The 14388-nt window shown below is 44.9% G+C and overlaps 1 protein-coding gene across 2 annotated transcripts in view; it reads right to left on the bottom strand.

Annotated features, from left to right (window-relative positions):
- DENND2A (DENN domain containing 2A) overlaps positions 1 to 14388 on the bottom strand; it is a 56703-nt gene that overhangs the window by 12849 nt on the left and 29466 nt on the right. For both annotated transcript variants that reach the window (XM_041398584.1, XM_041398585.1), the window contains exons 5-14: positions 14070 to 14191; positions 11533 to 11730; positions 9566 to 9659; positions 8206 to 8256; positions 5138 to 5325; positions 4333 to 4442; positions 4052 to 4121; positions 3525 to 3602; positions 2895 to 3035; positions 472 to 620 (exon numbers count right to left, since the gene is read on the bottom strand). In XM_041398584.1, coding sequence (XP_041254518.1) covers positions 472 to 620; positions 2895 to 3035; positions 3525 to 3602; positions 4052 to 4121; positions 4333 to 4442; positions 5138 to 5325; positions 8206 to 8256; positions 9566 to 9659; positions 11533 to 11730; positions 14070 to 14191 — 1201 coding nt within the window. The remainder of the gene's footprint in view (positions 1 to 471; positions 621 to 2894; positions 3036 to 3524; positions 3603 to 4051; positions 4122 to 4332; positions 4443 to 5137; positions 5326 to 8205; positions 8257 to 9565; positions 9660 to 11532; positions 11731 to 14069; positions 14192 to 14388) is intronic.

Here is a 14388-nt window from a genome sequence, read left to right on the forward strand (position 1 = left end):
ACTTTCATCCCAATAAGAAAAAAGAAGTCTTTATAAACCAATATGAAAATACAAGCAGAAAAATAAAGAAGATTTTGTGACATCAGGGAAAAACTCAGAAGGGACTGTGATCTCTGCACAAGGCTTGATCCCTGCAAACCCAAGCATAGCTCAGGAGGGAACAGTGCAGCACAATGGAGCAAAACGAGGGGTTTTGCTTTCTTAGCACCAGGGATCTGCTCTGAAATTATCTGGAGGAAGTGGAATTTGGTTCCCCTTGGGGACAAGAAGCAGCACTTTTTGCAAGCTGCAAAATGAAATTATGGTTCATGGCCTAAGTTCCCAATTCCTGGGAAAAACAGCCCTATTCACATCATTATGAGGTTGAAAAGGGCAGAGAAGAAAAAGAATAAAGCAGAGAGATCTATCACTGCAGCCTTCCCAGCCTCCCTTCCTTGCCAGCATTTTCTTTAGGGTAATGCAAGAGGGTACCTGAGCTTATCTGCAATAAAGATCACCCTCCTTTCCAGCAGCAAGGAGGCAAAAACTCTGCTCAGGTGCCGCACGCTGAGGGAGGTGAACAAGGACTCGAAATCAACATGCTCCAGCCTGGAGTCGAGGGGCCGCCGCAGCTCGATGACCTGTTGGGGACACAAAGAGCACAGGTGAGCTCCTGGTGCCTACCCAGAGCATGCCAAGCAAGGACCCAGCAGGTATTTTCACAGCTAACAGCCCTCACTGACTGCTGGGAGCACCACACAGCAGTAAGTCCTCAAACATGGTTCTTCCAAAGGCCTCCCATAAATCCTTCTTCCAGATGAAGATGATCCAGAGTCCACTCCAGTAGGCACAGCAAGAGATCAACCACAAGTTCTTCCCACTGGACTGAGGACAGCGAGCTCTTCATAAGGAGAAAAACTAGTTTGTGTCCAGCTAAGAGTGGTTTTCAGGCTTTCTGGTATTCAGGCAGCATAATGTCATGGAGCCTTTCAAATCTACACTGACTTTTACAGTTACGATTTATTTATTTTTTACTGCAAGAATCTGGATGCCTAACCTCCTGACCATAAATTTTTTATATCAGTTACAGACAAGAGCAGCCTGTGGGTATTTTTCTTTGTTCATATCTACTTAAATAATGCCTGTCATAGCACCTTAGCACTTCATACTCCTTATCTTAGACAGATGCTATCTAAATTGTTTTTGAAAGCCTCCAACACCACACATTTCATAAATCCCACAAGAAAATTACTCTAGTTCTGAACTACCCTCACCAACACCAAGCCTGCAGCTGAAACATGTCAGTGGCAAATTACTTCAATTACTTGTTGTCTTACTCTCAGTATACACTGAGAGCAACTGGTCACATTCCTCTCTGTAGGAAACTTCTTGAGTATTGAAAGGTTATCATGTGTCTTCCTTTGTCTTTAGTTTTTTATATTAAGTAAACAATTTTCTCAAGCTTTGCCTATATTTCCTAGACCACTTAGTATACAGAACTAAAAGCCCCTTCTGGGGCTTTCTCCTAGTGGGTGCATGTTTTGGAAAACAATACTCTAAAGAAAATTCCATCAACACTGGAAAGTAGAAAATTTGCTTTCCTTTATTATTCATCCCTTCACTTGCTTTCTCAATGAAGGAATTTGTCTAAATAATACCATACCGCTACTTTTGCTCACTTTATGGCCCACTGTACCACCAGATCTTTCTCTGAAGTACTGTTGCTCACTCAGTTACTTTCATGTTGTATTAGACTACTCCTTTCTTCCTCCCAGCATTTTGGTCTTGTCCATATTGATTTTCTCACCAGATGTTCCATTTACAGAATCACGGAATCATTTAGACTGGAAAAGATCTCTAAGATCATTGAGTCCAGCTAATCAACACCATGACAACTAGACCACAGTGCCACATCCAGTAATTTCTTGAACACTTGAGCATGTTTCTTGAATTCAGGGCACTTTGACTTTTAAACCCTTACTCTCCAAAGTGCCTACCCCCATCCCAGTGCTGTACTGTGTAAATGTGGAGTTTATGCCATCAATCAGATAATTAATGAACAGAATCCCAGCCACAAACCAGCCACAACATTCTCACAGCACACCATAGGGACTTTGCTCCTCCAGCACACATTTTTAACCAGCTTTGCATGTTCTCTGCAGTAATGTCATTTACTTGGGACTGTTTCCAGTTGGGTTGAGGAGAATGTCATCATGTAGTGCTCTGCTGAAAGCTTGCAGACACAACTTTATCAACTTCCTCTCACATTCAAGGCATACCAGGCCCTGCACCAAGTATGGCCAAAACTACCTTCAATTTGTCTCCCTCCATCCCCCCACAGTCCTTCAATGCCATGCCCTAAAGCCCTGCACTCTTAAAACCCCCCTGTTGTCCTCACACCACATTGTGTGAGATGCAACACGGATCCTCACCTCCACACTGTGAAAATGCCTTTCTCAAAGGCTGCAACATTAGCCTGGTGTGGTTTCAAGGATTTTTTTGACTTGAGCCACACAAACAGAGGTTCCGTATTAAGGGTGCTGGAGCACATTGTTCAAACCTGTCATTAGGAAGTTAAATGTGGCGTCCTTGAGCAGATCCAAGGTCATATGCTGGCCAGCACAGGAGCTGCTGTCTGTGCCTCCTGGCCTCAAGGCCAATGTCCCGTTTCCTTTTACTATATTAGGCTGTGTGCTTACATTCATTCTTACCACAGGATTTCCATTTTGATTCTGAGTCACTGAAGTCTCCATACCATCCCCTCTGGTCCCCTGTTTTACTCTCCAGCTTCCCCCGCCAGCTGACAGATCATCTGTTCTTGAAGATCCCCAGTGCTATGCCATGGTCCTGACTTTCAGTTGCTATTCCTGCTCCATTTGCTGGCCTGTCTCCCCCTCTCTAGGAAGTGTCTTTACCTCTGTTCCTGAGCCTGGCAAGAAGTTCTTGACTGTAATCGTCCTGCCCAGAGCTGGGAAAGGTGCCTCCATGACACTCCTCATGAGAGGCTGCACCAGGGCTGGGGAAATGCCCCGTCTCTTCTCAACCTCATCCAAGATCTGAAATAAAGGTATGAAGACACAAAACCATGCAAATCAGAAGGGAGAACACCAGGAATGAAGTGCACCTGTATCTATCTATGTCCTCTTAATCCAGTATTTACATGGTGTATCAAAAGAAAGAAGGCAAAAGGTGCAACTGAAGACCCTTGAATTCTTTTTATCAGGAGAAACACAGCTCCAGTGAGGTCACTGTAAAGCTGAAAATTTGCAAACTCCCCACTACACTCAGAGTCAGGACTCCACCTTTTAACCTCTCTTGCATTCTGGAAGTTGTGCTGAAGGAAGAAGGCAAGAGATGACTATCTATTTTTCCTATTACCTGTGCTTTTGCTAGTTTCTGGAATTAGCATGTAGTTGCCTCACAAGATCTTTCAGATCCTTTCTTCAGCTATCGGCTTCCCGGATCCCCATTCATTCACGTGCTGGCTTCACTCTCAGGTCCCTCTTCACCCACAGCACCAATTCCCTCTCTTTCTCCCTCCTCACCTTAGAGAAGAGATTGAAGCATCCAAGGCGACTCACAATGCAATAAACTTCTGGGAGACGCTTCCCTTTTCCACTGGGCTTTCAAGACAAACACAAACACACACACAAAAAACCAAGGAAACGTCAGAGTTGTAACTGCAAAAATAGAGCGACTTTCCTCTTAGTTGTGCATCTCACTGGCTGGCTCAGAAACTGGCAGGCATTTGACAGTATGGTGATGATGACAACCTGGCTCAAACCCTGGTAAACGCTGTCTTCAGCTTCAAGGGTGAAACAACAGTCCATGGCCATGGTAAAGTGCGGGTGCAAGGAAAATACAGGAGAGTTATGTCTGGAGTGGAGGATGGGACACAGAGAGGGACTTAAGCACTGAACAGAAGACAGTAAACCTACTCTGTTGCCACTCTTTTCATTCCACACTGAAAGAGAAGAGCAGCAGCCTTCCGCTTTCCAGAATGGGTGCCAGTAACACCAACCCCACATAAAGCTGCACCACTAGGAAAAGGAAAAAACTCAGGGATAATTACCAGCAGTCTCCTACAATACCCAAATCTCCTGCTTCCATCTTCTCCGGTCAGGACAAATGAGAATGTCTCACTACAGAAAGAGAAACCAGAATGACAAGATACCCATCAGCCTCATTGCCAGTCCCAGACATACAAATCCAATAAACACCCAGTATATCTGAATTTCCTATACACCCCTCTCAGAGTTCTGCCCAATCTTCTACCGTAACAGCTCTTGTATTTAATTAGCTTGATATAGAAATCTGTTTCTCATGAGTCAGGATACAAAGTACAGTACTTACCTGGCAAATTGATGGATGGGGGCCCAGTCCTTTGCATCAGGGAAGCAAAACTGGGGAATAGCTTTCAACTGATCTTCTGCCTCACGCATGAATTTGAACGACCGCTCAAGCTAGCAGAATAGAGAGAAGGAATGTTTCTAGTTAGTCATGTGGGGATGGAATGACTTCAAATATTTTTCCTGTGACAAATGAACAGGTGATGACAGAGGCTAAGCTTCTGGCTGGAAGATATGAAAATTTCTGTGATTCTAGCTCAACTAATCTTTAGATATCTCAAGGTAACTCTGTGCCCCCAGTTCCACCAAGGCCTGTCTCTGCAGCACCTGTCTCTGCTATATTGTGCCTCTAATCTGGGACACACCTTCCAGCAAGGGGAAAGAGAACTGAAATCAGAGGGGAGCTCTGATCACATCCCATTTACAAACACTCTGTCACAATGGCTCTGTGTTTCTCCCATTCCTCCTTCCCCATTTTGAGCTAGGCTATCACTGAAAGCTGTTCCTTCCCTTTCAGAACATGTATCCTCTCCCAGCCATCAGGTATCTTTAAAGAGGAAAGGGGGAGAAAGGGAATAGCTACATAAAAATCATAGCCAAGTGCAGCAAATATATAAATCAGCTGCTCTTTCAGGAGTGAGCAATACCATGACAATTCTCAGGCAGTGACTGAAGCCCTCCCACTATCTTCAGTGTCCCTTAATGCGGACACGGCAGAGGGTCACTGACACAACACGTGGTCAACAGAGAAGCTGCAGCTCCTCCAGCTGTCCAAGTGCCCCACACAAACCAAGACAGGTCAGGCAGACCTTCAGTGGGAACTGCTGTGTGACCTCAGGGATGTAGGCAGCCCCAGCCTGCTTCTTGTGCAGCGACACCACCACGAAGTACTCGAAGAGCTGCCTCTCCTGGTACTCGATCAGGTCCCGCTCCAAGGTCTGGTACCGTGGCGTTTGTTTCAGCCGTGACTTCACGTGCACCAGGCGCTGGCTGTGGGCTGCAGAAACATGGAAAGAGTCTGGCTTAGTCTGGCTCTGCACAGAGCATCAACAGTGCCCTGCAGAGTCTGAGGGTTAAACCTGAAATCACCTCACTGCAGCGGCTTTCTCAGTGGCTGGCTAAGAGGTGGGAACCATTTGCAAGCTGCACTGTAAATATTGACAGAGATGGGCCATAATCTCGTGCCATCACCCTGAAGAACTTTGGCAGCAGAAGGATTTCATGGACAGCTTTTACAGCCCAAGCTGAGATCCATGTAGGACATGATGTAACAGATGATGTCCAGCCATTCATCCTAGCACTCATTTATGCACTTTTCAAAGCCAGCACAGTGAGGTGATTAATCATCTTTGTTCAGGAGGCTGTGGGCAGCAATCCCCACAGTTTTACAAGACCAGCACCTGGGTCAAGCCAGGGCTGTGCTATCTGAGTAATTCTGGGGACTCCCAGCTCCAGAACACAGGCTGGGCTGTAGGCCAACAACAGAAAACATGAGAAAAAGAGGTGCCAGTGAAAAATGCTGGCTCATGCCTGTTCTTCCTGTGCCTAAAACTAATCTCTCAGTGCCACGCTTCTACAAGTTCACCAAGACAATGGGAAAACAAGCAAGCTGTAACTGCAACACACACATGAGCTATGGGACAATAAACATTCCAGCATGGAAAGTAATGAAAAATTGCCTGCTGAGAAGAGACCAGATGAGATTCCCTGAGACCACCCCCCTGCTTCGTTTTACAGTTGCATCCCAAATTAAATCTCCATGATGTCTCTCTTATCCCTGCTACAAAAGAAAGAAAGAATTAACTACAAGCAGAGACTAGAGCACATTCTCACAGCTTTGTTTTTTGGGAAGGTGGGTGGCAATGCAACTTTTTGATGGAAACAATCACCACAAAGACACTACAGGAGCTCAAATGCATAAGATATCTGCCTGGGAGACAGGACTTCCTGAGAAATGGTATATACTTGTTATCTTTTGTCTGGTAAAGCTGTGCACTCACGGACTATTCCAGACAATGCAATTTAAGGCAATCGTGAGGTGACTCTCAAATCAGAAAGTGTAACAAACCCTGGGCAATTAAGGCCCTGGAAAGATGGCTTAGAGTCCTTTTTCTTGTTACCTACTATGTTATTTGCTCTAGGGTTGTAAAGCTTTCAGAAGTGCTTTCTGTTTCACCAGGGACTTCAAAAGGAGCAGTGTCACAGCAATGCAGAGTGCTTCTGAAAAGCTTGCTCAAGATCTGCACTGTTTATACTCTAAAGACACCAGAATTTTACCGCTGTCATCATGGCAGAGTTTATCTTCCAAGATTTTTCCTTTCCAAGGGTCAGCACTTCCAGCTCTGCCATCCAATCTTATGATTTACTGTGTCTCAGATGATGTATAGTGACTTGCATGCAGAGGTACCTGGCTGGTGTGGTTGATGTGTTACACAAAATGAACAAAGACCCAAATACAAGAGACTTGCTAAATCATCTCACTTTCCTATTTAATAATAGGGAAGTCAACAGTTCAACAAGGCATAAAGCAGAATACAATTGTAGTTAGAGCAAACAGCAAGTGCCAGAGCTCCTGTTCACACTTATGCAGACTTGCATAGTCACTCAGACCCAGGTCTGGACCTGGATATTGTCCAGAGACCAGTGCTGTTGGATTTGAAGTGACTTCATATGATCTCCATCATCCTCTCTCTAGGGAGTTCTCAGCTGCAGTTACAGAGAAACACAGGATGATGCACATGATTCACTATGGCAACCAGCAGCAGACCAGAGTTCAAGCAGTCTTCCTGGCTACATATACACCGCCTTTCTCAGCTAAACCTGAACATGGTCTGTATTTTCACAACATTTCAGGAGGGTTGTGAATGTATTTTTTGCACCATCCTGGTGCAAACCCTCTCTCCTGTCTCTGGCCTAGCCTTAGAACCTGTCAAAAGGTAGGCACTGGCAGCAATTTTCAGCTTGTTCTTGCTAACATAGCAATACAGATAAAAGATTTCAATGCGGATGAAAGCAAGAGCATACAGTAGTTCTTGAGTGGGAAGCTGTGCTGACGAGAGGGAACTCAGTCTGAGCTTTCACTTCTAAAAATCTGGAAGAGGGTGAGAATGAGCACTCCCACTCACAATGCACGGTGGCTGACACAGCTCATGCCTGTCTTTTCAGCTTGGAATAAACTGACCTGCTATCCAGATCTGATGTGCATGTGAGTCAGGAAACTTTGGAATGTGAGGGACTTTCCATCTTGCATTCTAACTCTGGATTTTAAATATGCCGCACAAATTCCCAAAAGACAGCAACGTCCCTAGAATGTGCAGGGGCTAATTACCAGTACAAGGTGTCAAGAGAGTATTTTGGAGAGCAGTACACCAAATAATCCTACAAGAGTGAGAAAGAAATGCGGTGCTCTATCCCAACCCAGCAGTGCAGGAGAGTTTAACCAGCAATAAATCACATAGTGCAACTCTGTTTTCCTAGCTAGCCAGTCCGGCTGGTGGCTCTTGTCCCACAGTAAGCATGTGGTGAGGTGTCTGGACATCCAGCGCCATGCAACACTGCTTCTGCCAGTCTGGTCACACATTTCTGACTCTTCACTTAGAGAAATCTCACTGTATTTCCTCAGTGTCCAATACTCCTCCTGGGAAAGTCAGTCAACAAGGAGCTTTGATGGAAGCTGGAAGAGGTGCTTGTTTTGGGCTCCTGTAGCCCTCTGCCCATGGATTTTCTCCTGCAGCATTGAGATCTCCATCTTCTCACTGTGTTCCATTCAGAAACAAAGTCCTTCTCCAAAGGTAGAACACAGAGGAGAGATGTTGTCCTAGGAGCTCAGAGCAGAATTTATCAGGAGCCATTTGCTCTCTCCACACATTTGGCTTACCTTTCAGCTTCTCTTCAGTGTCACTGTCTGATTCACTGTTTTCATCTGTAACTAGGGAAAAAAAAAGAAAGGGGGAGATGAATTAAGTAAAGTCTGTTTATAGCTGTGCATTTCTTATCACCGGCATGAGAAAGCTGGGACTGGCAACTTCAGGGGGAAGCAGTTTAGGTCCCAAGAGCCTTGTTCTTTTCAAGGGTGCACATAGCCACAGATATTCAGCTTATCAACCCTGCTCTCGTCCCATTCATTCAGGGATAAAACACCCAAACCAACAACAAAATCATTTTTGCACAGCCAGAAGAGTTGCATAAAGAATAAAAAGCCAGAACAGTATTTTATCCAAGTCTGTATAAGCACAATACCAAGGTAAAATACTCATTAATATGCAGTAGTTTCTGAGACATGGGATAAAACCAAGAAAATAAACAAACAAACAAAAAAAAATTGTCAGACTGAATCAGATTCAAGGTCTATACAGTCCAATGATCTATTATGACCTATTTCTCTGAATGATGCTATAGGGAGAGGTATAAAAAGTCTGGGATGCTTCCCCTGAAAGTTCATATAAACACACTCATCCACCCTGTGGCTGTCTATGCTTTATGAAATAGGATAAACAGTAACAAATAATTGTGGGAAACAAATAGAGGTGGTCACCTTCTGCTGGCTATTAAAGTGTTTTGGAAAAATATCCTCTGTTGGAAAGACACAATCTTAATTTTTTGAGATGAGATGCTTAAAAGTAATTGCTCTGAAGTATCTGAATGCTTTGGGCAAGTTGTTAATTGACAGTGGGAGGCTAAAGTCTCAATCCTGCTATGATGGAGATGGTCCTACAGTCAGTTGCAGAAACCCTGATTCCCAACTGAGGCTATTTGTTTATTGGGATGGTGAAAGAACCAGGGCTGTTCCAAAATCTCCTGTCTTCCATTGGACAGTTCACTGAAGTGACACATTCCTACAATATATTTTGATCTCAACAAATCAAAGTTTTTGGACAGAACATTCCTCTGCACAGCTTCCAGCATGTTCCAGAAATAACATCAAAAAGAGGGGACAAGTTTGGGGTCACCTATAAGGTTATCATCCAAAGCCATGAACTGAAAATGAAGCAAGAAAAACACTAAACTTCCATTATAACCAAAGTCCTTTGGGCAGAGGAACAGACCTTATCTTACCAAAAAAAAAGAATGGAAACCCAAACTCAACCTTAGTCTGGACTGGAAGAAGTGCTAGAAAATAGCACATACTAGTAGAACATAAGTCGCACATTAGTAGAACATAAACAATTAAGGCAGTCTAAAGTCGAGGGCAGGTCCTCAGAAAGTCTTAGAGGAATGATGATTTGAAGCTCCTTTACCTTTCCCTGAATTGCTCTCAGTAGACTGTGACAGTCTCTTGACACGTTTCTTTCCCCTCCGGGCCTCGTAAATGGCATTGATTTTCAACACCAGCTGCTCAGCAAACACACAAACAAACAAGGTTAATTTCTTCCCCAGGCAAGAAACTGAGTTAGAATTTCGTGCAAAGTGCTCTTTACCCCAACCTTGGCCACACTGAAACCCTTCCCTTGATGCTGCAGGAGGCAAAATTCCCAGGATCTACGCTGTAGTGCCCATGCTCACTCTGGTACAGCAGAGCCCAGGGTAACAAACCTTGATGAAAGGTCACACCTTAATGCACTTCCACACTGTGCAGCTGTATTAGCTACACAGAGTCCACCACTTGGCAACCTGTCCTGGTCTGCAGGTTTGGAAGCAGAAAACTGGCTGGAGGATGACTGAAGAAATTGAGAAGAGTGGAGGCCTGTGATACTGAAATATTTTATACCAGTGGTTTCCTTTGCAAATCCTGTAATCCCTGTGCTCCAAACTGGCCAAGAGAGATGACATTTCAGTGTTGGGCAGTGCTGGGCTTAGTGGCTTATTCAGTGCCTCTGGTCTCCCTGTCCATTCAGGAATTGCAGCAGAGCCATGCCAGGCTTCCTGCCTGAGCAGATCTGCCTCCTTCTCAAGGTCCCAGGCAGGAGCAGCGGAACATGGCCACAGTATTCAGATTTATTCCATAAATAACTAGAATAAATTCAGATTCCAGATTTACATCCACACATGTCTTGTGAGCTCAAGGTAACACAGGCCCACCAACTACTTGGTCAGGCAACTCTGAACATAAATATTTAAGTGGGAGGCAGGATGCTGTGATGTGGAAGTGCAGCCTTCACCCAGATGCCCAACTCAAGCCTCAGGTGATGCTGCCCTTGACAAGCAAACCTCAGTTCTGACCTGGCCTTGCAAGACTGCTCAGTGGCACTGTGGGGTAAATAAATACTTGGAATCCTCTCTTCAACTGACATAAAGGTTATGTGTGAACACACTGACAGAGCTCAAGCTCATGCACAGATGTGAAGACATACTGGGAAAGAAACCCTAAACATTTGCAGTCTTTGGCTCATTCCTGAAAGGCTGAAGCACACAGAGAGGGCATTCAAAAATCTGATATGCAAACATGAACACAGATCTGGCAACCAGGAAACAAAAAAGATACACAAACACATCCCTTTTTCCCCAAATGCAAACTGTAGGTTTGGAAAAAAATCACCACAGACTGTCCCTAGTAGCTTCTGCTTGTCCTGCAAAGACTGGGATAAGCAACTGTGTTTTTATAACTGTGTTTTTGAAACATTCAATAGATAGACTGCTGCCAAACCTCATTTGGATTGAATACACATCCTGCCAGATCTGAAAGAAAATAAAATTTAAATGGAGTAATGCTGTATCCAAGTAAGAAATAGGAAATGTTGCTGCAGAAAATGCTCATAACTGCAGACAAGTCCTTTTGTCACCCAATTGTCATCATGTTCATTGCTCACCTACAGTCACACCTTACATTATAAACAGCCAGTGCATTAATCAGAACAAGCAAAGAACAGATTTCCAGGAGGAAACAAACACACAACACAGACAATTTCTGACTGTCCCATCCAGGAAGCACAGAAGGAAGTATGATGGGGTACATCTTCTGCAAAATATGAACTGCTTCTTTCCTCTCTGACATACTTCAATTTCTATCCCAAAATTACAATGCCTTTTTTTTTATTATTATTATTATGAAATCTCAGATGGAAAAATAACTTCTTTGAAAGGTGCAGACATGTTTGTGTGTCTTCCCCTTCAGACAGAAAGGGGGCCAAGCACAAGTCAAGTCAACAGCCAGGACAGCAGCTACCTGGCAGGGATGCCACACACTGGAAACTAAAGAAAACCTGGTCTCATACTCACATTCCTGCCTGGAAGAAGCCAAACAAAAAAGACAAAGCCCTAGATTTACCTTGGGAATCTTCCTTCTCCTCTTCCCATTCTGAGAGTCTCCCAAGGAGAAGAAGGTGTCATCTGGACTGCTGGGGGTTGAGGGAGGGCTGACTTTGGATGGCGACCCAGTCCCATCCCGGCTCAGTTTCCGGATGTCTGGCAGTTTGAAACTCCGCCGCTCTGAGTTTTGCCGGAAAAACATGGGTTTGGAAAGCAACTGGAAACAAAGGAGAAGGAATGAACCACAGAACCTCTGTGTCTTTACTCCACTGCTTACACTGTCATATCAGTAAATCCAGCTGGGCAGCCACAGCACTCAGTTGTCAAAGCAGCCTGAGAGTGCCCACAGATTTCTGCACATGCAGCTGCCAGGCTACATCTTGACCAGCAATTTAACCAGCCCATTTTCATTCCAGAACAGAACACAAGCTCAGGGATTGGCCAAGAAGGTCTTGCTCCAGTGTGGAAAAAAATCTCCCAGGATTTGGGCAATCCAGAGGCTGGGACTGTAAACAGGACAAGACTAACCAACCAACCACAGGCATGTGGGATAAGGAGCAGCTAGCCAGGAGGGACAGAGAAGCAGTGAGAGCAGGCAAAAAGCACTGTCAGTATGGCTGCCTTTGACAGGAGCCAGAATCAGGTATTTCAAAGGGTACAAGAGATGCTGTTAGACAGTTATGGAGACTGCTTTCCTCCTAAACTCATTAGCAAGTTTGATGGGAGTACAACAAAGGACGTTTAAGTAGCAGAGTGAAGTTCCTAAAATCTCTGACCAAAAATAGCATCAGAGAAGTAGAAAGCTAAGCTCCAGATAAAGAGGGGCAAACTACTTCTCACCAGAAAGATGCTCAATAAGAACAGTTTTTATCTTCTCCTACAGAATTTCCCAGTAGTTCTGACAAGATAAATTGCACCTTTTGTGGGAACAGTATCTGCACTGCCAGAGGAAGTATCTGGCACTATGAAGTGTGGGGGAGAGTTATCCAGCCTAGTTCTGAGCAATTCACAGCAGCACCATGACTGTAGCTGAGGCAGCACCACTCTCTGCCTTCACCAGCAGACATACTCAGCAGTTATTAGTCACTCCAATTAATCCATTCAGGTTAGCTCAGGTGTCTCTGGATTTGGCAGAAGATGCTCAGGTCACAACAACGTTTGCCACCTACAGAGAAGCCATGTATAAATGAGGCTGTAAGGAGTCTTTGCACTGAAGAATCCCATTCTGCACCAGGGATATGAGCTGCTACATCTATAGTAGTCCTGAAAGTCTGTCCAGACCCATTCCCCATCACTGCAGCCTGGCCAGGAGGATGAATGCTGCAGCTGCAAACCCATCAGCTGCCAAGAGAGCTGCAGCATTTCTTTTTTGACTGATGCAAATCAGGGCTTTTAGACACCAAAGCACAGTAGAGTAAGATAATGATTCCTGTTCAGCTCTCTTCCTGGGAACAGTATCTCTGGTGAAAGGCATTCTTGTGCAGCACTGCAGCCCCTTTTCCACAGCACATGTGGGAAATTGGGTGCATGGGTGCCTGCAAATCTCTCTGAGGGAGGTCAGCCTCATCCCAACACTCATACACATGGTCCCTTGCTGCTCTAGACCTAACTAGCAACAAGGAGAATGGATTGAGAACCACAGAAGAATTTTCATTGCATTATCCAAAGACACCTTACTTGCTGATTAAGCCGGTTGGAAAAGAGCAGCATGTCAAGGAACGCTGCACATAAAACTTCTGAAAATGTTGGACAACAGCTCTAATAATAGCTGTTACTTGGAAAGCATGAGAAAACCCTTTGGCCAGGAAAGCTGTGTTTAGATCCCTGCTGTCCACTCTGAACCTATTTATTGCCAAGATGACTTTGGCTGTCATGTTGTCCCTGCTGTCCTAGCTTGGATTATCTAAACAGGCAACATGAATCAACCAAAGCAGCTTGGGAGGCTGAGAGAGCATGGCTGCCCTTGGTAAACCCTGAGCTCTGAGCAAGAGGTGCCAATCAAAGCTTTACCTCTTCTTTTGGTTCCATGGACAAGGAGGAAAAAGGTACCAAGCTGTGAGGTGGGCTGTGGTGGGGACACCCTTTTAGCACTAGCTCTCCACCCAGGGGACTGGCACTGTCTTACTTACCAGCAAATGGTCTCATGGAAAGAGCAAAAAAAGGCTCCTGGGGGGTGGGAGGTGCGATACAGAGGCACCTGGGCACCAGCATGGGCAGACTGCGCTGCCCAAGACACTGAGACAAGGCTACTGCAGGCCTCGATTACCCAAATACTCCCATGCCCTCTTTGAGGGGAGGAAGGTCTTCCCACACCACCAGGGAAGGCAATCCTGAAGTGAAAAAAAAAGTGAAAGCAAACAAATAATTTATGTAACAGAATGCTGGTTTGTTTTTTTACCTCACTGAAGGGCAGTAAATCCCTTCTTATCACAATGTATTCTGTGGCAAAAGACATAAAGGAAAAATCCCTAACAGTGTCCACTTTTTCCACACAGCACCTGGATTTCACCCAAAAACTTTCTGGAGCAGAAATGGTGGCCACTTGAATCAAAGTACCTTTGTGGGAGTCCCAGGTACAGAAGAGGTGGGGGATGCTGGGAAGGTCAGGACACATTTTTTCCCCAAACAGCGGCTGTTGGTCTCGATGTCTTCATAAGGGTTTTCCTTTGAGGGTGGATCTGCAGCAAAAAACCAAAAGCAAAAGATCCTAAGTGCAGAAAATCTCTGAGGCTTGCCATAAAAATCCTTTTAGGGATCTGCCAGTCTTCTTCCACCTCCCACATGAGACATAAAGACCTGCTCTCAAGCATTCCTGCAATTGCTTCATTCTCTCCATAGAGCTAGAAGTCCAGCTTCTTGCTGGACAGTGTCCAAA

This window comes from Onychostruthus taczanowskii, unplaced genomic scaffold (genome assembly GCF_017590055.1).
Source record: "Onychostruthus taczanowskii isolate IOZ18803 unplaced genomic scaffold, ASM1759005v1 scaffold15, whole genome shotgun sequence".
Classification (NCBI taxonomy): domain Eukaryota; kingdom Metazoa; phylum Chordata; class Aves; order Passeriformes; family Passeridae; genus Onychostruthus; species Onychostruthus taczanowskii.